Source organism: Musa acuminata, chromosome BXJ1-4, assembly GCF_036884655.1.
Source record: "Musa acuminata AAA Group cultivar baxijiao chromosome BXJ1-4, Cavendish_Baxijiao_AAA, whole genome shotgun sequence".
Classification (NCBI taxonomy): Eukaryota; Viridiplantae; Streptophyta; class Magnoliopsida; order Zingiberales; family Musaceae; genus Musa; species Musa acuminata.
The window spans coordinates 38,142,090-38,166,798 of NC_088330.1; the positions used below are offsets into that span (position 1 = coordinate 38,142,090).

A 24,709-nucleotide genomic window follows, 5' to 3' on the forward strand; every position below is an offset into this window, starting at 1 on the left:
TTGGGCTGGACCGGGTTCGTGCCTCGGACCCAGTTAGCCCAATTGGGTCTCAATCTTGGTTCGAGGAATCGCATTCGGCTTGGAATCCTCTCCATGTCAGTTACTCCAATTCATTTAAATCCAGCCGTCCGAATAAGTGGGTTCCGCCATCTACGGCCGGAACCGACGATCAGAACCATTGGATTAGGAAACTGATCCACTAAAAACTGGAGGGAAATGCATCAGATGATGTGAAGACTTGCTCAGGTATTTATTTCTAAACTTGGAAAAGATAGGAATGTACAAGACTCCTTAGATTATGTTTTATTTAAGGCATTCTTATCTCTGAAAGTGACTAAAAAAATTAAATTATCGTATTAAAGTTATTTTTTATTTTATTCTTAATAAACATGTTCCAAGATTAATTTTATTTTCTTCTCTTTGTAATCTCTATAGTCACCACCTCATCGAACACTTGACTTGGATTCCTCAGAATTATGGGGAAACAATGATCATTTATATACTTATTAACATTAGGGTAGAGATCTTTTAAATTTAAATGTGCTTTATATTTTATCCTATGTGATTATATTAACACAATTAAGTATCATGAACAATAAGAACTATATATATATATTAGGCTATAAAAAGAAATGTAAAAGTGCACACATATAGCCATGCAAAATTAGTGATTTTGACACTTACCATTTTAAATTCGAGTTTGGCATCTAAATATATTCGTGCAAAACTCATATATTTATAGATCTACTGTTGTAGTTAATATCCACTAATTAGTTGTTAGTATACTAATATTTGAACTCAAAATAACACTAATAATCTTAAAAGATATCAAATATATATCTTTCTTAGATTAATAATTATTTTGGCGGTAAAATTCGTACCCGCTTCCCGCTCTCCGCTCTTGATTGTTTATGGCACCATGTCCGGCTTATTTTAGAAGCGCGTTTCCACTGCGGCCCCCCATACGAACGAAGCAAATGGTCTTCCTGCAGCGCACCGCTCCCAACCCTCGCAAGCGCCCCGTTCCCCTCTCTGATCCCCAGCCCCGATCTGCTCCCGCCGCCGCTGCCACTGGAACTGAAGATCACGCTGAAGCTAGCGGAGGGCGTGGGCGAGAGGACGACGGCGACGGCGGCGGCGGCAGCGATGAAGTGCACGTCGCTACCATGGTCGCTCTGCTCGCCGACGCCGGATGCACCCTCAGCGTCCTACACGGTGGCCCCCCATCCCTCCCTGCCGATCCCCACAGGTTCCGCCGCCGCCTCGAGGGCCGCCTCTCCGCCGACCCCTCCCTCCGCTCCCGTTTCCTTGCGGGATTCTCTGCGTACATCCGAACCACCGAAAACTTGAAGAGGTCGGCGGTTCCACTTTTTTCGTCATGATCACCCCAGCTGCTTCTACTGTTGAACCATTGGGTTGGTTAGTTCGTTTGTTTCCTTCATGCAGGGTTTTGATTCCGGCATCACATGATGGCGTTGCCGAGAAAGGGGAGAGCTTGGCTCGGATTCTCCTTTTGGTCGCCCCGATCCAGCCTCGGATTCAGGAACTGCTTCTCGAGAAGCTTCCTGAGTACTTCCATGGCTTCGGCAATGGCGGTTTGCCGCTCAAGGACGATGTCGCGAGGCTTATTGTCAACCAGTTTAGGTGGTTGGATTTCCTCGTCGATGCTGAGGGGTTTATTGAGAAGCTGATGGAGGTCCTCTCCATATCGCCTCCCCAGCTGAAGAAGGAGATTGTTGGCTCTCTACCCGAGATGATCGGCGACCAGAGCAATGACACAGTGGTCGCTTGTCTAGACCGATTGCTGCAGGAGGATTCTGATGTCATTGTGCCCGTGCTTGATTCCTTCTCGAACTTGAACTTAGATGAGCATTTGCAAGAGCAGGTTTGATTCTCTCATGATCACTTTGTGTGTTCAATTGACGTACTTTTTCCGGTCCAGTTGCGTATCTTGGCAATGCACGATGGGGTTATTAATGCCGCTGTGTTCTCTTGGTTTCTTGAAGGCGGTCAATACGGCCTTATCTTGCATTAGGACAGTTGAAGCAGAACATGTGCCACATTTGCTTAGATTTCTGCTGCTTTCTGCTACACCAGCAAATGTTAGGAGGATTATATCCCAAATCCGTGAGCAGTTAAAGTTTGTTGGGGCTATCAACTCTCATGCAGCCAGAAACAAGAAGCTTAAAGGCAAATCACCCATTGATAGCACTGAGGCATCAATCCTTGATGCTTTAAGATTGAGTCTCCTCTTCAAGAATGTACGTATAATATATCATATTATCTTTTTTGCCTTGACTTCTCAAACAGCTGAAACTCTACCGCTTGCTTTATCCACAGATACTCTCAGAGGCTGTTTTAAACGAGTTAAAATCTATAGACAAGCCTTGTGAACATAAGGTCATTGATGTTTGGTTCCTCATGCTTGTTCACAAAAATGGAGGTTTCTTGCAAAAGAGTGTAGAGAGAATTCTGAAAAAGAAGATCTTGGAAGGTTGCTTTCGTGAAGTTCTTTTTGACCAGTGTATTCAGGGGCACCGGGAACTTGTTAAGGTTATTTCTGTCTGGTGAAAATTTTGTGATACCCAGTTGCTTTGATTTGTATGTAGCAAAATGTGTATGTTTGGAGTGCTTAACACAAAGTTATTTTTGTCTATTTTGGGAACTCAGGATTATTTCCCTTCATTTCTTTCTGTCGGTGCATTCTTACTGTCATGCAAAGACCAACGAGCTAACATGTTCGGCATCCACTTGTATGCATCATTGTTTGAAGAGTTCAATGATACCTATTCAAGGCAAGAAGTAAGCATATTCATCTACACAGACTTCCCTGATTCAGTGAAGAATTACCTAGATCTCCATAACGTAATGGAAGCAGACTTACATTTTACTATGAAATGATTAGGGGAAAGGAACTACTTTATTTGTCAAAAATTCTCAATGATGCAACCAGATGATAATTTTTTTTTCTTAGCTATATATGTATGTATGTATATGCATACATATATGATGTATATATATATGTATATATATGGATTTCTGAACTTTTGATATCTGTTAGCTAGGTTCTTGGTGCATTAGTCACACACATAGGTTCTGGTGTTGGTCATGAAGTAAGTTCTGCCTTGGAGACCATGATGTTGTTCACATCAAAGTACCCTCAGGAGCTGATCCCAATTTCTTCACATATAATTGGTATAACTGCAGAACCTCATTTCAATACCCCCTTTTTACTACTAGTTAAACACACATCCTATTTCTCCACTTAGATGCGCTTTCTTTCCCCAGGTATATTGGACTATCTAGATGGGTTGCATGAACATAATCTCCACAAGGTTATAAAATTGTTTATTTGTTGTCTTTTTGTAGCTGTTTGTTGCCTCATCAACAATTGTCTTTTTGCTCTGAACATTATAGGTATATGAGGTTTTCTGTCAGTTGGCATTATCTGCTTGCTCAAGTGCCAATTCAGCTGGTTCTTCCATTACAAATGAACTTTTAATTATTGTTAGAAAGCAGGTAAGTTAATTGATTACACAGGTCAGAAGTTCTTGAGTTTCTTCAGTTGCAAATTTCCTTTTCCTCTTAAAGTTGGAACAGTTGAGGGAATTTGTCACTTTACCTTTGAGTTTAATGCAGGTCAGCAATCCAGATATGAGGTACAGGAAAATGGGAATCATTGGAACATTAAAGATAGTTTCCACACTTGGTGGTGCCAATGCTACTACAACTTTCACATCTAAACAGGTCTATTATATTATTAGATAAGGAAATACACTAGCTTGTCCTATTGTAGGTTGACCTAGAGATACTAACTTTTATATTTTTTGTAGCACAAAGTTCTAATGATTTGTAATTCTGTTATTGATATTCTACCGACAAGAATTTAGATACCATCACATACTAATTACTGGCTAACCGATTGATTGACACAATATGATGGTATGACATTGAATCCTAGGTATACCATTTGGAAAAATAAAGGGAAACTTCTTCGATATATGTTGTTATACCTCATACCACTTTGACTTCAGGCTGGAATGGTATGATCAGAACAAAAAAGCTTGTACCACATCCTTGCAATTCAGCATTTTGAAGCCACTTTAACAGACTTGTGAGATGGGTATTTATGCACTTATACTGGCTACATTCTTTATTGGAGATGCAGAACTTTAGAAACATGATGCCTTAGTTTTTTTTTCCACTGAATATGCATGTGTTTGTAGACTTGCTCAGGTATTTTGAAAATGCCTACTTTATTTTGAAAATGCCTACTTTATTTTGAAAATGCCATTGAATTGAATTGAATTTCATGATTTTTTTAAAAATGCCCATTGAACTGAATTTCATGATTTTTTTTGGTGTAAACTTTTGTCCAACAATTTAGGTTTCAAACACACAAGGAACAACATCCAATCATATTCTGTTATTTTAGTCTGCAATATTAAGCCAAAATCCTCTATCACATTCAATGTCTGCTTTATTACCTTTTAAGTTTTTAATAGCTTCAAATGTTCTGCAATTGGCTTCTGTTGCAGGAAATAATAAGTTTGATAACTTGTTGATTGAAGATGACAAGAGTACCCTTATTTTGTTGGAAAGAGCTAATACTAGAGAACCGAAATGCATCTTATTTGCAATGCATGTGCATTCAATTTGACATTTATATTGATCTTCCTCAAACTTCACATCGGCAGTCTCATGAATTGGGCCACCCTTTTTTTGACTATTAGTTTTTCTAATATTTAAATGCCAATTTCTATGATGTTTAACCTTTTTTTTAAGCAGCAAAAGAATCATTACCTTCTAACCTTGTCAGATCTTCATTGGTATATGCATGCTTATAAAGGGGCTATTTGTTGAGTAATCTAAAAAGTTGCATTACATTAATATTTCTGTCGCATGTTTTATATGCAGAAATCAAATGTCGAAGAGGCTTTGGAACTTCTCAAATTGTCTATCGACTCGTGCAAATTGGTGACTTTGCCTTTGATCCTTCTATATGATGAACTGGCAATTCTATTGGAGCGCAATACCTTGCAGCCAGCAATAACTGAGTGGTGGGTATTTTTGAAATTCACTTAAAAGTGACAGTTAACATGTAGCGCAATTTTACCTCTATTAGTTCTATATGTTATTTCAGAAGAATTGAATTGTATCAATCAACTACCCTTACAGGATCTGCAGGCATGTTGGAGAGTTTGAATTGCTTTTTCTCTCTGATCTTGAGGGTGGGCAGTTCCCAGTTAAATACATGTCTAATGGCATAGAAGGTTAGTCATCAGAACTATGCAATTGATAGTCTGAAAGCTATATCATACTAGGTTAAAGCCAATTTCATCGCAATATACTTGGTGATATTATTGGTTTCAGGAGAATTGTGGATGAATCTAGATGGTGATGTATCTCCTGTATGCCTTAATATTTTGCCACTAGTTTCCTCCTCCTTGGAACAGTTTGAACAGTAATGCCTTCTTATCCTAGTTTCTTTCATGGCTAGTCTAAGTTCACACAAATCTCATGGTTAAGGGAAGTGCTTTTCTAACAAAGATTTTTGTTGGTTTCAGGTGTTCTTCCTCTTTACAATTTCTTCCTTCTCAATTTTCGTTACTATCTGCTGTAAGCAAGGATGACTCTGATCCCAGTTTGGATTTTTTGGACATTGTCTCACTTTTTTACCCAATTTTTTGTCCTGTTAAAGATTGAGAGGGCGACAAATCAGGGATCTCTTGGTGGAATTGATGCACTTCTTGGTTGTCCTTTGCATCTTCCTTCTTCTAAGGTGAGATATCTAAAGGTCCAAATTTTTGAATACAAATAATTGTTTAACACCTCTTTACGTAGGATGTCTTAGTGTTAGATTTATCAAGTGGCCTGAACAACCTTTTGATTTTAGGATGTAATTGATGTTAGATTGCTTTTTTGGAAAGAGCCTTTTGATGTTATTGACTCAAATGAAGGTAACCTTTTGATGTAATTGATATTACAATATTTGGTTTTGACGTCCTCATCAAGAACCGACATAGTCCATAATTAAGCCCTACTGTGATCCATGTGAGGTTTGGCCCTATCCATGAGTAGTCCTTTCCTACTCGAGTACGTTGATTATGATACCATAGGTCATGACATGACCGATATGTTAATTAATCTGTTAACTTTTTGAGCTTGAATCATTGAACCAAGATGTTTAAGCCTAAGTTAATAGTAGTACACACTTCAAGCCCATATAAACCAATTCAATCATTATCCACATTGATAGCTAGACATCTTTGTAACTCTTACTAATCTCTATTTTCAATTGGTGCATGATACTTTCCCAGTTTTCCCTATCTTGATAAGGAAAAAATAATGATGACATCATCTAGTTTAGATTGACAAAAAAAGATAAATAATTCATATACTTATCTTGTTCCATGTCAGTACTTGGTTGGAGCTTATGGGCGGAAACTCACAGAGAAGCAGAAAAGGATATTATGTTCCTCAATCTACTATGCCATCAATTGGATACGAGAGTTGGTATGCTTGGTCTTGATGGTGCTACATTTAGTATATATTTCACTATAATTGGATGCTTACTGATGTTACTTACAGCTTAATGCCTTTAGCACACAAATCATTGGCAGATTTGATTCAATTACTCAGGCCACAAGGCAAGGTGCAGTGGCAAAAATCATGAAGCGCTTGAGAAACTTGGTGTAAGTATCAAAATAGTGAAGATTCTCCTAGTCATGGAGCATTTCATGATCTCTGAATCTTACTTTCAGACGACATCTGTTTTCGTAATAAGTCTCTTTATTTGGTCAGTGATTCTAATATAAATTGCAGTTGCTCTATTGTTTCTTGTAGATTCCTAAATTGTTTCCATACTTACTACCATGTTTTCTTTATAATGGGTGTGTTTCTGAGGCAATGCAGCAAAGGTTTCAGCTCCATTTCGTCAATCAAATGAAATAAGTACATATGGATTAAAAAAACAAAATAAAAATAAAAAATGAAAACTAAAAGGAGCAGGTAGAACCAGAAAAGCTTGGAAGATCTGCAAGATACATTGCACTCGACATTTTTTATGCTTTTCAAAATCCTATAATGTAGATTTCGAGACTATATTTTAAAGCTTGAAAATTAGGAGAGCACTCTTGACAAGATTAGTTGTCTCTCTGAGAAAGCCTTTGAAGAGTTTGCAACATTTCAATATCTCTCTACCAAATGCACCAATACAAGAGTGGGAATAGCCTTCCCCACAAGATCTCCATTTGAATTGAAGATATTTTAGTTACCATGAGTCCTAGTATCTACTAGAGAAAGCAAGGGGTTGGTAAAGGGTGATGAATTAGTACAGGAGGACAAGATGCATTCGCATTCAATTTCTTTCTTGAACAGGATTTTTCGAGTGGAACCCTTTTCTTGAGAGCAACTCGCATGAAGCATTTTTTTTTAGGAATACATGTGGCTCTTTGGGTAGGCTTGTGAGTAAGACAGATAATTCCTTGGAAGCTTGAAATTTTTCCAGGAGGCACTAGAATTGGTTGTTTGACGAACTCCAGGAAATGGAATTTCTAGTTGTAGAAACTAGAGTTACTCTAATCCATATCGGTGAGCAACAGAAAGGAAGGAAGCTGAATGGGTTCAATGACTAGACAACACAATTGAGGTATCTTTTATGGTCAAATAAGAACCCATCCAGAAGGCCTTATTAATGGAGAGATTGGTACTAGAGATGTAGTTTAAAAGATAGGGAAAATGTGTTTGGTTAAGTGAAGGTCAATCTAATTGTCTTTGCAGTATTGGATAATCATTCCATCCCCAAGGATAGAGGAAGGTGCTTAGAAGGGTATCTAGATAACCAGCAAAAGAGAAGAAATTGCTCTTCCATTTATCTAGTCAGATTTGTGGTAAAGGAAGCCCAATCCACTCGTGAGATTAGCAGCTTGAGTAGAAGGCCCAAAAACCAAGGGGATTTTCCTAGAGAGCAATCAAAGGAGTTTGTAAACATTTTCCAGGATTGGGTGAGAACTCAGTAGATAGTTGTACTTTTGCAATATCTGATAGCGAGACTAAACAATATAGAGCGAGTTTAGGCCTAGTCAAGCATATCTTATCGGAGGTAAAGATTTGTGTATTATCTACAATAAGTAGTGAGGTGATATTGGGAAGTGGAGCATTGCTTGATCTATTTACTAATCAAGCTTCCTCGCTCAAGGTCCATACATTATTATATCTTTAACAAGGACAAGGAGAAGCGGGACAATCCCCCTGTTGAAATTTGATCCAAATTAGAATTTTTGTTCCAATAATAAGAATTTGCATTCTGCTCTGTTTTTGGCACACTGATAGCCTCATGGGTTGTAATGAAGTCATCAGTTAGTTTTAGAAGCAGATTGGGAGCATAATCATGAAAGTGAGATAGACAACTAGCCTATTTGCTAGAATTTTGGTGAAACTTTTGATAGCAATTCATGAAATTAATGTTGTTTACTAGCCCTAGGGATTATGTTTGAACATGGTTGAACATTATAATGGAGTCGATCCCTCGAAGTTATTCATTAAAAATGACTATTAGGTGGCAAGAAGTCCATTCAAAAGCCATAGAAAAGACAATTGGACTGAGGTTTTTATCTCGGCCCAAGCCAAAAATTGCCTCCTTTATCTTAATCTCAATGAAGGTGGAATTGATCATGGATAGGATGATGATCATTGAGGACATATTATTCCGATTTAGTTTTATAGAGTAGCTTGAGAATTGGTATGTCTTTGTAGAAATTTGAGAAGATCCCATGAATTTGATTTAGGTTCATGGCAAGAAACCCATCATGGGAGATGGACATGAGACTCCTTTTTCAAATACTTTGCTGGGAAATATTAGGAATTTTTGTCCCTCACTTTGAACTATGTTAATCTGAACTATATCTCCAATAAACTTTTTCCTTTTCTTCAAGCTTCTCAAATTTCTTATTTAATCTATTTAGATCTCTTATTGTCATTGAATATCAGCATAAGTTCTTCTTTTCTATCAGTTGATTGGATTGTTTCTCTGATCTCCTTGAGAGATGAAGTGAGGCTGCACATTTGTCTTGACTCAACATATGATATCTTCTTTTAACTTCATAGTGAAGGTGCAACATTTGTTGGCTATGGAGTGGCCTAGTTAAATTATCTTGGACCAGGGCCTTGGTTAAGAAATAATTCAGCCAGAACTACTCGAGATAAAACCTACCTGTCTTGGGAAATTAGAGTACAATAGGATAGAGATATGGTCTGAACAAGGGTTGGGCCAAACTTTGTGGAATGAATATGGGAAAAATAGAATCCCATGCAGATGAAATAAAAAATTGATTAGTGAAGTAATGATAGAAGCCCTAATATTAGACCATGTAAATGTGTATTTTGAGAGGTGCAGGGTTAATAGGTGGCAGTTTGTGCTGAAACAGAAACCGATGCACCTCAGGGCTAATGAGTTGAGAGTTTTTTTCAAATGACCACCTAATTATACTAAAGTCATCACCTATCTTCCATGGAAGATTGGAGTAGTTGGCTCTAGATTCCAAATTAGCCCAGAAAAGCTACCTCAGCTGTGAGGAGTTGGGGCCATAATCCCTTGTGGATATCTCGTCCAAGAAGACGTTGGGATCTAGAATCTTAAAATGAGATAAAAAACTTCTTGGTAAGGGAGTCTACATGAAATTAGAAGGTTATTCTAAGCAACGAGCAAATTCTTGGAGTCTTAGTATCTTTTTGAATCAGTCATATGTATCATAAAAAGATTAATAATGTTCTCTAAATTATGGAGCTTTGTCTCTTGAAGAATGACAATCGTTTGTCTTCCATTTAGCAAAGTTCTAATCAAAGGCCTTTTTGTTAAATGGTCCAACCTCTGATATTCCATTAAGAATCTCCATTGTAGGAGAGAGAATTTTTGTCCAATACCAGGATGATTGGTGAGGGAGCTAGAAAGAATGGACAACTATGGAAAACCAATTTTTATTGGAAAAATATAATGATAATTTGGGCACAGTAAATTTTTTGTCCAACCATCTAGAGACAACCAATAAAACCAAAAGAAACATGCCCAAAGTGAAAAAAGAGGCAGGATAAACATTAGACATTATGAAAGGAAAACAAAAAAACAAGAGAATTTAAGATGCCTAGTTGGCAGTAATAACACCAAATATACTTAAAAAGACATTGGAAACTTGGTCTTGTTGGCTAGCACCCTTCGCCAACCTTGCCTGATGAACATCATGCCCTTCATTAGCATCCTGTGTGCCCCTTTCACTGCAGGCATATACAACACAGCTGAAGTATGCTGCCATGGTTGCAAGGTTATTGTTACCAAGCTGAAGATGATAGAATATTGTTGTAGATGACATAAATGCTACTTATATGCATCTTATGGAAAAGTTAATATTTGCATATCTTGATCATCACATTTTATATAATTTATATCTTGATTGTAGTTTTTTTTCTGTGATGTCATGTGCTTAGTCTTCACTGCTATCTACTCGAGCTCTTGACAACTAAATGGATGGTACTATACAAAATACACATGTACTTTTATGCTGAAACCAATAATTCTGTGTGAAGCTGATTAGTGCAAAAAGATGTGATTATACATTATAAATTACTTTCTCTGCCATGTAGTCAAAATTAACACTTGGAAGTCTCAAAAGGCTAATGGAACTATAAAATTGTTTCTAGTGGCAATATATCTCTATTATGGAACTTATGATTAGGGCCTGGTATAAATTTGTAAGACTTTGTCTGACCTGAAAGGTGATATGTTTTTAATTCTCTGGAAGCTTCATCATCTTTTTTCTTAAATTACTCTTGTGCTCCCTGGTGCACTTTGAAATCTGACTGAAGAGGTATCCTTCATGCAGTTTATTGGAGGGATTACTGAATTCTTACCTCAAGTTTTATCCTTTATTTCTCCCTGAGCTCCATTATGCTGCGGGACATTCTGGATCCTCTCTTAACAAGTATGATAATTCAATTTTAAGGGGAAAATGCGGTGCTTCAAGTACTTCACATAACAAGAAGCATAAACAGAAAAAAGACTCAATGGTTACAGAAAAAGCTGATGCTAATGGGAAACTCAGGCAGCCTACTATCATGGATGTATTAAAAAGAGCAGGCGCAGTTGTAAGTCAGGGAGTTTCAATAGGAAGTTCTTCAGATTCAACATCTTGTGAACATGAAGCTGTGGGCTCTAATGAACTTGGGCTTGTTGATATATCCGAAAAGCCCATACTCTTGGAATCACAAAGATGCAAATTCAGACCTCTTCTTGTGGACTGCCTATTTATTTTAAGCTTTTCTGAGGTAAAATGATGTGACAATTAGGGATCTATGATCTGATTTTATCAGTAAGATGCCTCAATTTATCAGATTGGACCTTGGCGAGAAGTACATATTGCAAAAGACAAACTCTTATATTAGTTTATCTGTACTTAAGTATAAGAAAATAACATATCTTGCATTATTTTCTGTCATACTGCATTATGCTATAAATTGTTTTATCTATAACAATCCGAACACAGAAAGCCGTTACCTTAGGGTGGCATTGACATAGATTTTGGAAATAACATTCACAATTAGGAGTTCCTTGCCTTTCTAGCCCAATAGTCTAAAGTTCAGTACCCAAGCCATAATAGCCTGGGCACTAAATAGGTTGCCCGTCTAGCAGTCTGATATTCATGGCATTTCCCAGATCTTTGCAAGGTCTTTGGTTTATTTAGTATTGACACCTTTCTGAAAAATCTAGCTTTCTAGATGACAAGTTATCTACCAAGGAAGGTGCTTGATTTCTTTGTAGGAAAACCCAGATTTTTTAGTAAATGTGTCAGGTTGTCTGACAATATGACAGGACCTCTACCAACATAAGGAGGGATGTTTATTCTTTCTCATATTTCCATACAGCTTCATTAGAGATGACTGATGCTCTTTCCTCATAGATCAAAGTGTTTAAAATTAGTTATTTCAAGGAAGTTGGCTTATACCAGCCCTTTGCTGCCAAATCAAAAGCATGCCTTATAGTTGTCTGAAAAATTGTAGCCTGAAACTGAAGTTATTCTCATTAACATGGGATAGGTCTTCCATATATAATACATGACTGTGCTTCTCAACTTATGAACCTAGGAAATTCCCATCTTAGTTAAGTCTTTCTATAGATCAATTATGTTTAGAGAGATTTTCTTAATAAACAATTGTTGTTTAGTTTTGGAAATCAATGAAATTGTCTTGTTCCATGATCTATAATACAAATTCAATAAACCATGATATTAAAATTAAAGAAATCACCTTGTTCAATGGCCTATGGTACAGATTCAATAATTCTTGATGTAAACAGTATGCTATTTAGCTTGACCAGTATTAGAATTGATTATTATTTTTTAACCACAGAGTCGAGATTCCTGCTGTTCAGATCCTTCAGCCGAGGTAACATAGCCAACTCAAGAGCTGTTTGTATCCTTGTTATTGTTTTTCTGTAATGTTATCTGAATTAGTGTTTCCTTTTTTGTTTAGCTGCCACTGCATCTCTACCTTCTCAGGGATTTTCACAACAAACTGGATTACCTGAATCCTCCAAGCAATCATATTATAAGTCATAGCTCGGTGAATGCACTTGCTGGTTACTGCAGAATGACAGCAAGTGAGCTTTTGAACAGGGTTAGACAATTGTTTACCAGCCTAAAGAAACATCTAGATTCTGCAATTTCCTTTATTAAAGACGGTAAGATGACATCATCAGTTATGAAGTTGTAGATAATTGCTTTTAAGTAGGTTCTATGTAATCCTTCTGACTCACAAGATTATAGGAACGGAATCTTGCCAAGATCACTGGCAATCTTGTTCTTCTTCCGCTGGAAATCCAGATATACCATATGTAGTAGTTTTAAAATCTTCAGTTGCTAGTTCTGTGTTTGGAGAAGTCCTTTCCTGCTATAACAAGGTACTATCTTGGGTGTTGCATTATGTATTATCCCACACGTAGAATAACATCATCAGTCTTTGGTGCAGTTGCTTAGACTTCCAGACTTGTTCCTTGACTCAAACATGCCAATCTTGAGGGACTTGCTAGCAGCATTTCAGCCAATTGAGAAATTTGATGAATTCTTTTCAGGAGTCCAGCCATTGCCAACCCCTGGGAGCATAAGTTACTTGTACAGTGGTGCATACTTATATTTCGAGGGCATCATTGATGTTGGTAGTAATTCATTTGCCAGGCTTCTGCACTTCAGTATGTAGGCTTCTGGATTACAGCTTGATATAAGGCTTTTGTTGTGCAGCATGCTCATTCTCCTTCACTCTAGCATCAGAAGTACTAGCTACCCTCGAGTCAGTTGTGAGCTCAATTGCTGTTGTGATTGACAAGTCTCTGGAAGGAAATGGGAAGACAACAGATGTGGGATGTTGTCAGGGAATCCTTACTGTTCTAAGCAGGAGGCTTGCTTTGTCTGCACAGAAGCTTTTAGTGCATGATCCAGGAAGAGAGGACACTGAAAAAGGACAGAAGAATAAGGTTAGCAGTATGGTAGTTTGATTTGCTTCTTGATTTCTAGTAAGGTGACAATAATTGTTCTTGTTTCTCACCTGCTTACTTTCCCTTCAGGGTGACATGATACAGAAGATACTGCAAATATACCTCAAATATAGTGAATCCACTTCTGATCTGCTTGATGAGCTAGCTTGCACAGTGCTACCTCAGGTGTATAAAATTGGACTTGGACTTAATATATGTTAGGCCTGATTTTGCCTTAGATGCATTATATACCATCTATTCTCAAGAATTTCACCATGTACAAAGAATTTTGTTTTTATATGTAATGGGTATTCGTCAAAAATTCTTCTCTACTAGTACACCTTACAATCTTTTTATTGACTTCAAATGTGGTCAAGCTTTGCCTTGAATGAATGTGCTTTATGTTTTAGGTCCCTTCATGCAGAAGTATGAATACACAAGAGACTATTCATGGGTTTCCAACTTTATCTCCAACAATGTTCCTTACCTGGTACCGGGTACTGGTAAGTATTTCTTGTTTACCCTTGAAAAATGGCATTTGAACTTCTAATTCCACCATTTATGACATTTTTAAGCTTTTCATCCAATGCAGCACGAGGAGAATCTAGTTATTCTAAACAAGACGGTTAGTGTATGTCTCATATGACAATATTTAGTTTAGATCTCCATGTTAAGATCTTATCAATGTTTCCCATTAGGTCAAAGATGTTATGGGTAAGTCCAGGAAAGATATGCAGGGAGAAGCTGCAGAAAAGGTCTTAATAAGGCTCCGCCAGACAGTGAATGTGGTGGTATCACTAGTTAATTTGTGCAAGGTTCATGATAAGGTGGTGAAAGCTCCAAAATTCTACCTTTAAGAGCATTATGTCATCTTGCATAGTTAGCTCATTTGGCTTTGCAATCATGACTTGTGCAAAAATAAACTGCACATCAGGTAGCTGTCCATGCTATGGCTGTCAAGTACGGTGGCAAATATGTGGATCGCTTCCTCAAAGGTAGGTGCTCTAAGTTCTGCAAGTTATTCTGCAGATGATCCTAATAAAAATGCTAAATGCTAAATGCTGAATGCTGAATGTGTTTCCAGTTTTCTACTTCCTAGAGGACCAGTTCCAGGTGCACAATGACATTATAATCCAAACAGTAAGTCCTATTTCTTTTGGCTGACACTGCCTCATTTAGCTTCATATGCAGCTCCTCTATTATGTAAACAACTTCTCACAGGTCAAAGAGCTTCAGAAAGCAACAAGAACAATACAAACCCTCTGTTCAGAGGCAAAGGTAATGGCATTTGCGGATTTGCTCACCTTCAACCAATTGATTCCTCTTCATATCGACTCAAATTGTCTTCTGTTTTGTTAAGGGTTTGAAAAGAACGATGGTCACAAGCAAGGTTCCTGCGACCAAGAGGTCCATGGAGCGCTTCTTGTTCCACGTCAAGGCTCTTCTCCACAGCACACCAAGTGACTGCACGTTCTGGATGGGTGAGTTAATATGTATACATCCCATAAATTTCAGCTCTATGTTACTGCAAGTGCGCACATTGGATTTCTATGCTGAGCTGCTAATTTTCATAATAGACAGTTTACTGGTTACTTTAGATGCTTGTTTGACCATTTTAATTGTTGCAGGAAATCTGAAACACAAGGATCTTTTCGGTCAGGTAGTGAGTTCTCAAGTTTACCACAATGGAGAAGATGAAATGGGCCAAAGAGGACAAAATCAAATGGAGGTTGAAGATGAGGAGAACAACGTCAATGGAACAGAGGGTCCCAGGGAGGTTGAACATGTTGATGGGCAAGGAGACAGTGAGAACTGACCTCTATTATTCATGATACTAACTTGAATGTACTAGTCAAACATTCAAATCAGATTCAGCTTTGTGTTGTGAAATCATTGATTTCAGATAAACGTAGTTTTTGTATAAAATATAAAGGGAAAAAAAAGTAAGATAACAGCCACTATTATAACACAATGGATTTGTTTCTATCAGGCTTTAATATACATTGGTTTTTTCTTACCTTATCAAAATCATTGTACCTTATATATATATATATATATATATATATATATATATATATATATATATGGTTAGAAAATTAAGAAGTATGTTTTACACATCACTTATAATGAAACTTGTGTATAAAAAAATTAATTTGCTAAGTATAACTCTATGATCCATCAAGATGAGTTTTATTGGTGGTAATAATGATGATGTTAGAAGCACAAGAAGTGAGAATGATCTAAGAACTATGAGATTCATGACATACTGGCTTTGATTAAAGCACTAATAGAGTTTGTGACGATGGTAAGATTAATCGTGTCAAAGTTGATGCTAATAGCCAGCCTAGTTATCACCACGAACTTGCAAACCAACACAAGCAACCAGCCTATGAAGATGAATCAGACGAAAAAGAAGGAATTGTAGACTATCATAGAACTCATCAAAAAAGATGTAGGTGCGACTCAACCTCGACACTTGATGTAGTACTATTTGTCCACAATAACCAATAATATATAATAATGACTCAAAAGATGATAGTAAAAGATATGGAAGATATCAAGCATCATCTAAATGAAATAGGCTATTTGAGGATTACCATCTTAAAAGTAGACATCTTTAGTTTTAATGACCACCTTATAGTTGAAGCATTTCTTGACTAGAATTATGAAGTAAAAAACTTTTTCGATATCATGGATATTCCTTATCACAAACAAGTCAAGCTTGTAATATAAAAGTTAAAAAGAGATGCAACAATTTGGTAGAATACATTACATAATAACAAAATAAGATAAGAAAAGACATCAATATAGACATAACGAAAGATAAAGAAACCTTTCGATACCTACCTCGAGACTATGAATAATTATTCTTTCAATAATACCAACACTCGATTGGTAAATAAGTATACTGATGAGTTCCTAAACCTTTCAGCCATATGTAACTTATCATACTTAGAAGATCAACATAGATACAAATATCGAAGGAGCAACAAAGTAAGCTAAGCATGTCCCTACTACCACAAACAATCTATATGCTTAACCCTTGGTTGAAAAATGTTTCAAAGATGGGGAGCTCGATCATCATTCTAACAAGTGTCATGCTTATAAGACTGTCAACTTTGCAGATCACAAAGATGACTTTGAAAAATAAAAAGATGCGCAAGATGATGCAATTGATAATATTGATAATGCTGAAATAATAAAGGAAGAAGAAGAACACATCGTGTATATATTATAAAAAGATTATTATTATTACTCATCCTAAGGTAAAAAGATCCATCTCAGAAAATCTTTCATTCTCGATATAGTGTTAATAACAAAGTCTATGCATTGATCATAGACAATGGAAGCTGTGACAACATTATATCCAAATCACCGATGAGGTACTTAAAATTGTAAACGGATGCTCATTCAATGCCATATAAGCTATGGTGGATTAAAGAAGACCCAACTATTACTGTAACTAAGATCTATAGAGTTCCTCTCTCAATTGAGAAAAACTATAAGGAGAAAGTTATATACGAGGTAGCCGACATGGATATATGTCATGTGCTACTTGAAATGCCATGATAGTATGATATGAATATAACTCAAATTGGAAGAAAGAATATGTATTCTAGTGGAATAGGAAGTAGATTGTCATTCTACCAACTAACAGAAAATACGATGAATCCAATACTTACTTAAAAAAGTCTTTCTTATTCATTTTCAACTATGAGTAGAAATTCATTATCATCTACAAAGAAACAAGAGCTCGTATTATGAAGGGAGAAAAGCCACCTAAAGCAAAATTTTCAAATGGACTAAAATCGATACTGAAAGAAATCAAAGAGATCACCCTTGAAGAATTACCAGATGGACTTCTACCTATGAGAGATATTCAACACCAAATTGATTTAGCTCTACCAAATTTATCTCATTACCGAATAAATCAAAAAGATAATAAGCTACTGAGGAGAAGATAGAAGAGTTGATGTGGAAGTGACATATTTGAGAAAGTATGAGCCCATGTGTAGTCTCGAATTTATTGACACCCAAAAAGGATGAAAGTTAAAAGATATGCGTACATAACAGAACTATCAACAAAATTATATTAGATATCGGTTTTCTATACCTCGACTAGAAGATATATTGAATCAACTACAAGGCTCCAAGATATTCTCAAATATTGATCTCCATAGCGGATATCATCAAATTCTCATAAGGCTTAGAGACGAATGGAAAACTATATTCAAGACAACCGAAGGCTTATATGAATGGTTAGTTATGTCATTTGAGTTGTCTAATGTATCAAGTATATTCATGAGACATATGAATCATGTACTTAAATCATTTATCGAAAAATTTATAGTAGTCAGTTTTGGTGATATTCTAATATACAATTATAGTAGAGAAGAACATATGTATCATTTATGACAAGTCTTAACTATTTTATAAGATTACAAGTTATATGCTAATTTGAAGAAGTGTAACTTCCTAACAAATCGATTGATCTTCTTGAGGTTTATTACGAGTGCTGATGGGATTCATGTAAATGAAGAAAAGATTCATACTGTTCGAGAATGACCTATCTAAAAGACTATCATAGAAGTGGGAAGCTTTAATGATTTTATGACTTTCTACATAATACTCATTAGAAACTTTAGTCCTATTATCGCTCTTACCACTAACTATTTGAATAAAGAAAAGTTTCTATGAATTGAGGCTACTGAGAAAAGCTTTATTAAAATTAACCAAAAGTTGACTACTACACCATTACATCACCAAACTCTAAAAAGCTATTTGAAGTAGAATATAATGTAAGTGAAATTGAATTAGAGTAGTGCTTCCACAATAAGGAAGACTAATTATATTTTTTAATGAAAAACTTAGTAAAACAAATCAAAAGTGATTTCTTATAATAGCATAATTTATAATTATATTGAAGTGTCACCATCCTCTGTTGTTTACAATAAAGTGTCAAAACATGCTTTGAGTTTAGTTCACCTACCAAAAGCTAATGAGTGTAGCAGCTAATAACATGGCTGAGTATGTATAATCAACCCAAGCTAAAGTGAATAAAAAGTTGAAAACTCCTAATGCCACATAAAAAGATGCAGTTGATAATCACAAGAGAGATAGTGTTTAAGGAATGAGATATGATTATTATAGAAAAGAGATATTTTCTATACATATTTATAATAAATTGAAATCGAAGAAGTATGGTCCCTATAAGGTTTAAAGAAAATCATAACCATACATATGTGATTGCTTTACAAGACAACAATTGGGGGATCTCAAACATCTTCAATGTTATAAACTTATATGACTATTTTTCAAATAAGAAACCATTATACTTGGACATAAATTCGAGAATGAGTTTTTCTCATAAAGAGAATTAATATAAAACAATAAAAAAAATTTATTTTGAAAGAACCTAATCGCTTGTGATTTTTAAAAAAATTTTATTTCATATTACTAAAAAAACATCCTGTTTAAGTTTATTTCATATTACTAAAAAAACATCATATTACTAAAAAAACATCAATAAATAATATTTTCAAGTATTATAAAAAACTTCTTCATAAAAAAATTTAATTTATTAAAAAAATTCTAATAATATTTCTTTGATTTTATTTTCGTTAACCACAAACACCGATGATTAATTAGGGTGGGAAGCCAACAATATAATATAATGCGGTTGCGGTTACGGTGTCGATGGCGTCGCGGCCCTTCTCGAGGCAGAGAGCTTGCAGCCTCTCTCTCTCTCTCTCTCTGCGCGCGCGTGTGTTCCTCTCATTGGAAAGCATTGAAGTGGCAATGCCTGCCTCTCAATGGTACATCCAAACGTCGGTTGCAGTGTCAGCACTCGGCTCGGCAGTGTCCCACTAACGAGTGAGCTCTTCTTTTTGCTGTTTCTCGATGGCACACTCCCTGCAAATTCACTCTGGTAGTGTTGTGTTGGTGCGCTTAATGATAATGGTTCGAACACCTTTGCCTCCTCTCCCAGCATTTGATCCCAACAAAAGCATATGTGATCTGACAAGTCGATCGAACTAATTTACAAGCCCAGAGTGAGCCTATTGTCATTAACATGCGTTTAACTATATTAAACTCATAAAATCAATGATTCTTCTTAAGACGCAACCAACTTTCTTCCTCCACCAAATGTGTTTGCTTACCGAGCTCAAGTTCTAAAATGTGTTTATCTTAGCTAATAAAGATCGATAGCGAGGTTTAGGATCGAATCTAGCTTAAAAAAGAAAAAAAATCACTTATTATTTGAAATAAAAAGTAAAACAAAAACAAAAAGTGCTCCACCTGTTGATATTGGGATGTAGATAATGCTATTATATTATTGCATCAGAGGATCATAATGCAGTGTGGCAGACGGCAAACATTCAGATGAGTAGTAGTAGTAGTAGTAGTAGTAGTAGATGACATGATAGTGTCCTGCAAAAGTTCTGTTCGAGTCATTCAAGACACAGAGATGTCCATGAACACTACCTTCACTACTGACTACTAGCATTGCTACTTCTACCACCAACATTTGATCTCATTCTAAGCTGTAGCTGAAACGACATCATTCAAAATCATAGGCAGAAGAAGATGCTCGAGGACGGGTTGGGACCTGCAAACCTACACCATTTCTTCTCAACAATCATGTCCTTCGAGTGTCGTGTCAACTTATTTCTCGAGTAAGGTTTCATGTACTGTTTCGGAAAAGAGTAAGTCGTAAATTTCATTAATCATTAACGAGTACTCCAATAGATATGGAATTATTATCAGTCCTCTCTCTCTCTCCATCTTTGTCTCACATATACAAAGTTTTACTTTGTTATGTAGGAAGAGAAGCTGCTAATCCTCTCCCGGTCTTTACTCGTGAAGAAAGGTTACTCCTCTCTCAGCCTTCATCTTCACATGATATGGAGTCTTCTCTGTGTAAGCTAAAAAGAAAGAAAGAAAATACTCCTATTTATTATAGTTATCATTATATTTTTAATATTGAAGCCAAAGAATAATTATGTGCTACAGTTAGGATCGATATATGAAGTTTTACATGCGCGTGAAGAAACACTAATAATCAATCCTCTCTTAGCTCTCTTCTCACATCATCCCAAGAAAGTTTTACTTCTAATTCTTCATTTAATACACGATACGGAGACTAGTTCTCTTTCGATCTTCCTCTCACACGATAAGGAGAAGGAAGAAGAAAGGCTACTCCACTTAATGGTACTTTCTCGGCATAGATAATGTGATAGCGGAGAAACTGACGGCGGCTGACGATAATGTACGATGGATGGAATGACTTTTAGATGCTTATCCATTGTCCTTTCGCCCCTTGCGGTAGGCTTCAGCTTTCTTCCCCTTTTTTCTCCCTTTGGGTGCACTGTTGTTGGAGATGAGACCTACATTATCTCCAGTGGTCGAAGACGGTTGTCATGCTGTGCAAGTGGTAGGGGGTAGGGGGGAGGGGAGGAAGAACACTATTTCCAACGATAATGAAGCTGCTTCTTTTTGGCCTGAAGAATCTGTAGCAGAAGAAGAATAAGAAGCTTCTTTTTTGCCTGAAATCATGCTTTAGCTTCGTTCCTCCGATGAGGAACAACTGTAGGTATCAAATGATGTGTGGCATTTAGTGTCCAGATAATAATGTGAAAAATATGAATCGAGTTATAAGAAGAATAGGAAGAACAATATTGATTATTAATTAGAAATTGCGAAGAGTTACAATAAGATTCTATCACTCAGTATTTTCGTGAGTTAAGCTTTGTTCACTTTCGATATAATATAGGACTAAATTGAGATGCTTTAAGTTTAATGAGATAATTTGATATTGAGTTATTAATCTAAAATATTTTAAGTTTAAATTAATAATACTTCAGTTTTTGTTGGTACTAAATCGAGATATTTAAGCTCAAACTTCTTATCTAATCTATAACGGGGACGCGCAGCAGCTACCGGAGTTGTGTCGGTCGAGGTGGCAGCATTCGGCCATTGGATTCTGCCGTTGGAAATGGCTGCAAGAGGACAGGACATAGAAAGAACTCGCTGGGACGACGGACATGGCCGAGTTGTGTCTGAGACCAAGAGCTTGTTTCTTATGTGCCGATTCCCGCTTGATATGAGTGAAGCCGGATGAGGCATCATTTGGTCGGGCGTGGAAATCATGGCCAGATACTGTTTATGGTTGAAGTCTCCGTGTTGCAGACACATCCGGTATCCATCGTTTTTGCCGCTTTAAGTCGCAGCCGTCGCGGCTTGAATCATGGAAACAGTTCGGCGACGGGCGACGAGCGACGATGACATGACCCGCAGTAGTTCCTTCGTCGACCCAGGGTTTACTGCGGTAAATTTCGTCGAACACCTTGAGGACAGTTGCCGCCTCCCCGGGGAAGGAATCTCCTAGTGACTGGGGAGGCAGGAAGGACCACCGAGAGCGACGGGGTTGCAGGTGCGAGTCACAGGCCACACACCACCACCGCGCAAGGGGAGGAGGGGGCTTTCTTCTCTTTCCTTGTTCCCATGTCGATTTCCAACCTCGAAATGGGATGCCATTGGACCCTGTTCCTTTCTCCCACCTGCTCTGTTCCAATCGCCAGCGGTTCCTTCGACCTCAGCAGAGAAGACGCTAAAAAGCAGAGGAATGGATCGTGTACAAGAACAACACATGTATAAGCTCGCGTACAGAACAGTATACAAAACAGAGGAAACATGAATCCCCTCACGGAGGCGAGATGGTGTGGGGAATTGGTGTCGCTGTCTATCTGTAGGATGAACAGGAGAGGGACGCAAAGGCCAGTTGAGCTCGGCAAGCCTATCTACAGCCCCAAAAGCTACGAGCTGGTCTCTCTCTCTCTCACGCACACGGTGTTAACTGCCACTACCTGTAATTTACAGAACCGACATGAACTAGGAGGAAGAAGAAGCGAGGGAGGAGACTCTCCGGGGTGCTCTGCAGGCATCCCTCAGGTGTAGTCTCCTGCGATGGACGGGGCTTTTGCTAGGCCTGTGACTCCAAGTCTTTTGAGCCGACGAAGGTCCCGTGGAAGCCATAGGGAACCCGCGACGGCAGCTTGACTGAGGCCTCGAGTCGCATGTCGACGGCGTTCACGATCAGTAGCTCCGACGCGGACGTCTTCTCGTCGTGCATGAAGGTGAGAACGTAGCCGTCGTCCTCCCTCAACGAGTTGGAATCGCGCGGCAGGAAGTAGGGCTCGCCGCCGTACCGGCTGTCGCCGAAGATGAACTTGCTGATCTCGCCGGTGAAGAGGTCGACCTTGGCGAACCCCGAGACCTTGGGCCATGGCTCGGCGATGGCCAGGTAGGCGTACCGGGTCTTCCGCCCCAGCATGTTCCGGTTCACCATTCCGGCTTCGAGGTTGAGTTGATCGGCAGGGGACAGAATGGAGCGGCGCGTGGACTTGCCGGTGTTGAGGTCGAGCCGGATCTCGGAGAGGACGCTGTTGAGGCGCTCCTCGCATTCGTTGAACACGGAGTCCGGCGGCGTCATGCAGGATCCAATCACCACCACCTCGCCGGTCGCCGGCTCCTCCCACGCGTTCCACAGGTGGAAGCAGAAGCAGTCGGGCACGTCGACCCACCGCATCTCCGAAGCGTCGGCGGCGTACTTGGGCAGCACGCCGAAGCGGGCGGTCTTGGCCTGGTCGTAGACGACCGGGGAGCCGCCGCGGATCATCTCCTGCAGCTTGAACACCACCTGCTGGTCCGGGACCACAACGTAGTTCTCGGTGATGGCGAAGTCGTGCATCATGGTGGGCTGCTCCAGGGGGATCTCCACGTCCGGGGACTTCTTGCCGTCAGGGGAGAAGTAGAAATACTTGAGGTAAGGCTTCTGGATGACGTCGTAGCTGAGCGCGAAGAGCTCGCGCGAAAACGGGTCCAGCTTCGGGTGCGCGATCATGGAGGAGCGGAGCTGTCTGCCGAAGTCGTACCGTTCGACAGTCTCGAGGTCGCCGGAGGGAGTGATGCGGACGTGGTAGGGGATGTCGTCCTCGGACATGGCGAGGAGGCGGTCGTTGAAGTACACGAGGCCGGCGTTGGCGACGCCCATCCCGCGGCTGCCGTTCACGAGGCCGAAGAGGCTGCGGGCATAGAAGAGCAGCAGGCGCGCGATGCCCGAGTGACCATGGAGCTCGCCGATCGCCTTGGGGAAGACCGGCTTCCCGATGGCGCGCTCCTGCCGGAGCCGCTCCGTCTCGGTATAGCGGCAGGCGTAGGTGGCGGCGCCGTTGCGGAGGTGGACGGCGTGCACCATGCCGTCGCCGTCGAAGAAGTGGTGCCCCGCCACAGGCTCAAACAGGGGATTGGCGCCGTTGCGGACGTACACCCCGCTGATAAACGACGGGATGCGGCCTTCAACAGGGAGGTCATGGCACGGCGCCTGCTCGTCGACGGGGGCGAAATTTCCAGCGATCTGGACGGCGGGGTCCGCCGTCTTCGGCAGAGGGCGCGGCCGCTCGAGCACGTTCGACACGAACGCGTCCTCGATCGTGTCTAGCGCCGCGGCGGCCATCCGCTGGACCAAATTCCATCTCGGCCTCGCGCCGCAGCTTTGCGTCGACTGGTCAGGCTTGCTCGCCGGCATCGCGACGGTAGTTGGCGCCACCTCCTTATGACAAGGAGCCAGGTAGTAGGCGGGGCTGGCGTCTGATGTCAAGTTAAGGAGCGAATTGGAGGCGGAGCAGCGTATTCTTAGCGTAGCAGGGGCGGCGTGCTTGCGTATCAGCTTCACTGGATTGGCTGCTGATCGCACAGTAGAAGTCATGGCACTGGTAGCAGTAGTCATGGTGTCGTGACAGCTGAGGAGGAGCTGGAGTTGGAGAAACTGGAGAGTGACGGTGGTGTCGTCTTCTTCGACTACTGCAAGGAGAGCAGGGGAAGGAAGTGGTGGAGGTGTTTGAATTGAAACGCTGGTGGCGTTCCTATTTATAATGGAGGGAGAGGGGAAAGGACGAGACTTCAACGAAGGGGATCGTTCCGTCTCGACGCCTCCGAGAAGCCCACGTGGTGGAACGTCATCAAATGATGGCTCTTTTGGTTGGATGGACAGACTTATATTTCCGGCTTAGCACTGTGGATGCTCGGCACGTGGTGTGCTTCCATTGGTGGGCTCGCCGGATCGTCCACCTTTGTGGGGTTTGGACGAAGGAGAGAGGAAGGAGGCGGCAACGCTCCGCCAAGTGACAC

At 39.4% G+C, this 24,709-nt stretch overlaps 2 protein-coding genes across 2 annotated transcripts; one reads left to right on the forward strand and one right to left on the reverse strand.

The window, feature by feature from the left end:
- The first annotated feature begins 965 nt into the window (after nt 1–965).
- On the forward strand, nt 966–15,505 carry LOC103982954 (uncharacterized). Its single transcript, XM_009400061.3, has 31 exons — nt 966–1,354; nt 1,447–1,885; nt 2,007–2,261; nt 2,341–2,553; nt 2,671–2,802; nt 3,066–3,195; nt 3,289–3,335; nt 3,418–3,519; nt 3,640–3,747; nt 4,918–5,060; nt 5,179–5,273; nt 5,374–5,464; nt 5,568–5,619; nt 5,702–5,782; nt 6,421–6,516; nt 6,592–6,695; nt 10,878–11,319; nt 12,400–12,435; nt 12,523–12,730; nt 12,816–12,949; nt 13,018–13,204; nt 13,287–13,519; nt 13,610–13,705; nt 13,930–14,022; nt 14,112–14,144; nt 14,218–14,346; nt 14,454–14,514; nt 14,604–14,659; nt 14,741–14,797; nt 14,880–15,000; nt 15,148–15,505. Exons 1-31 carry the CDS (start codon nt 978–980, stop codon nt 15,333–15,335), a joined length of 4,539 nt encoding a protein of 1,512 aa, XP_009398336.2. The 5' UTR covers nt 966–977; the 3' UTR covers nt 15,336–15,505.
- Nucleotides 15,506–22,155: 6,650 nt separating this feature from the next.
- On the reverse strand, nt 22,156–24,431 carry LOC135664365 (9-cis-epoxycarotenoid dioxygenase, chloroplastic-like). Its single transcript, XM_065176986.1, has one exon. The coding sequence runs from the start codon at nt 24,306–24,308 to the stop codon at nt 22,503–22,505; it is 1,806 nt and encodes a 601-aa protein (XP_065033058.1). The 5' UTR covers nt 24,309–24,431; the 3' UTR covers nt 22,156–22,502.
- Between the last annotated feature and the right edge of the window lie 278 nt (nt 24,432–24,709).

Coding starts and splice junctions, on each gene's coding strand:
- LOC103982954 (XM_009400061.3), top strand. CDS start 978: ATGGTCTTCCTGCAGCGCACCGCTCCCAACCCTCGCAAGCGCCCCGTT. Junction 6,696..10,877: donor AAGCGCTTGAGAAACTTGGT/GTAAGTATCAAA, acceptor TCCTTCATGCAG/TTTATTGGAGGGATTACTGA. Junction 14,515..14,603: donor TGTGGATCGCTTCCTCAAAG/GTAGGTGCTCTA, acceptor ATGTGTTTCCAG/TTTTCTACTTCCTAGAGGAC.
- LOC135664365 (XM_065176986.1), bottom strand. CDS start 24,308: ATGACTACTGCTACCAGTGCCATGACTTCTACTGTGCGATCAGCAGCC.